Source organism: Aquarana catesbeiana, linkage group LG06, assembly GCF_042186555.1.
Source record: "Aquarana catesbeiana isolate 2022-GZ linkage group LG06, ASM4218655v1, whole genome shotgun sequence".
In the NCBI taxonomy this organism is placed as follows: domain Eukaryota; kingdom Metazoa; phylum Chordata; class Amphibia; order Anura; family Ranidae; genus Aquarana; species Aquarana catesbeiana.
In genome coordinates, this window is record NC_133329.1 from 77859661 (window position 1) to 77862004 (window position 2344).

The 2344-nt window shown below is 36.8% G+C and overlaps 1 protein-coding gene across 1 annotated transcript; it reads left to right on the top strand.

Annotated features, from left to right (window-relative positions):
* The first annotated feature begins 1136 nt into the window (after nucleotides 1-1136).
* LOC141147641 (olfactory receptor 2L3-like) lies at nucleotides 1137-2051 on the top strand. The gene has a single exon (XM_073634869.1). It carries the CDS (start codon nucleotides 1179-1181, stop codon nucleotides 2049-2051), a length of 873 nt encoding a protein of 290 aa, XP_073490970.1. The 5' UTR covers nucleotides 1137-1178.
* Nucleotides 2052-2344: the final 293 nt, after the last annotated feature.

Consider the following 2344-nt stretch of genomic DNA (forward strand, 5'->3'; position numbering starts at 1 on the left):
ACCCCCACAGCATGAGGCTGCCACCACCATGCTTCACTGTCAGAACTGTATTGGACAGGTGATGAGCAGTGCCTGGTTTTCTCCACACATACCGCTTAGAATTAAGGCCAAAAAGTTCTATCCTGGTCTCATCAGACCAGAGAATCTTATTTCTCACCATCTTGGAGTCCTTCAGGTGTTTTTTAGCAAACTCCATGCGGTCTTTCATGTATCTTGCACTGAGGAGAGGCTTCCGTCGGGCCACTCTGCCATAAAGCCCTGACTGGTGGAGGGCTGCAGTGATGGTTGACTTTCTACAACTTTCTCCCATCTCCTGACTGCATCTATGGAGCTCAGCCACAGTGATCTTTGGGTTCTTCTTTACCTCTCTCATCATGGCTCTTCTCCCCCGATAGCTCAGATTGGCCGGACGGCCAGCTCTAGGAAGGGTTCTGGTCAACCCAAACCTCTTCCATTTAAGGATTATGGAGGCTACTGTGCTCTTAGGAACCTTAAGTGCAGCAGAATTTTTTTTTGTAACCTTGGCCAGATCTGTGCCTTGCCACAATTTTGTCTCTGAGCTCTTCAGGTAGTTCCTTTGACCTCATGATTCTCATTTGCTCTGACATGCAATGTGAGCTGTAAGGTCTTATATAGATAGGTGTGTGGCTTTCCTAATCAAGTCCAATCAGTATAATCAAACACAGCTGGACTCAAATGAAGGTGTAGAACCATCTCAGGGGTGATCAGAAGAAATGGACAGCACCTGAGTTAAATATATGAGTGTCACTGCAAAGGGCCTGAATACCATGTGATATTTCAGTTTTTCTTTTTTAATAAATCTGCAAAAATGTCAACAATTCTGTGTTTTTCTGTCAATATGGGGTGCTGTGTGTACATTAATGAGGGAAAAAAATGAACTTAAATGATTTTAGCAAATGGCTGCAATATAACAAAGTGAAAAATCAATCAATCTATCTATCTATCTATCTATCTATCTATCTATCTATCTATCTATCTATCTATCTATCTATCTATCTATCTATCTATCTACTGTATATAAAAAGTAAACTATGGTGTATTTTTTTTAACTCTGCAGCTTATTAAAAAAATTGATATTTTGTTTTTGTGTAGAAATGTGTCCATATCTTATTGAAAACACTACATCTTCTCTAGATGTGCACATTCTACCATTTTTCATGAAAACTGAACAAAAATTGTTCATCTGTAGCGCTGTCTACTTTTCCTTCATCTATTTAATTGGAATGCTGGTAAATATAGTTATTATTACAGTGATATGTTTGGATATCCATTTGCACACCCCAATGTATTTATTTCTCTTGAACTTGTCTGTTGTTGATATTTTTTATACAACTGTTACCATTCCAAAACTCCTCTACATGTTATTTTCTGGGAATAATACAATGCCATTTACACAATGCTTTATCCAAATGTATTTTATGTTTACTACAGACACTGCTGAAGTGACCATTCTATTTATGATGGCGTTTGACCGATATGTTGCAATTTGTCACCCTTTACACTATCATTGTATACTTAATAAGAAACTCTGCAAGTTATTTATAGCAGTCATCTGGATTGGAGGGAGTGTAAATTCATCTTTAATTACAAGTTCAATCTTAAAAATATTTTTCTGCTCTTCTGTTACCATTCACCAGTTCTTCTGTGATGCTAAAGCTCTCATTAACATTTCCTGTGGTGGTACTGAAATGTTTTACATTGTCATGTATGCAGAGTATTTAGTATTTGGACTGTTTCCAGTTATGTGCAACTTGACGTCCTATGTAAAAATTATCAGGATCATACAACACATTAAATCTAAGGATAGCCGAAGTAAAGCCTTCTCCACCTGTTCACCTCACCTCGCTGTTATGGCCATCTACTATGGATCTGCTATATCCGTATACACTATGCCACCATCAGAACGCTATGACTTACTTGAACAGATCCTAACCCTGTTCTACACCACAGTTATCACCATATTGAACCCTCTCATATATAGTCTACGAAACAAAGAAATTAAGAGATCTTTGCGGAAACTTGTGTTGTAGCACTCACTAGTAGGGATGAGGTTTAGGTTTGCCACTACCATGTTGTTAAAAGTCAATAAAATTGTGAAAAGACTCTATTGCCTTTTCTTTTATAATTGAGAGACAAATTTCTTAGTTGTATGACTGAGTCAGCTTAACTCAAACCATGTGATTTATTCCCACAGAAAAGTTCCAAAAATACTTACAAAAGTTGTATATTCAAATACAAAATAAATGTAGCTTCAAATAAGATCAAAGATATGAGATAAAGTTGTTTGTTTCAAAAAATATTGTTCAAAATATGTGATTAAGAT

What these genes read in the sequence shown, in the direction of transcription:
- LOC141147641 (XM_073634869.1), top strand. Translation starts at nt 1,179, where the DNA reads ATGAAAACTGAACAAAAATTGTTCATCTGTAGCGCTGTCTACTTTTCC.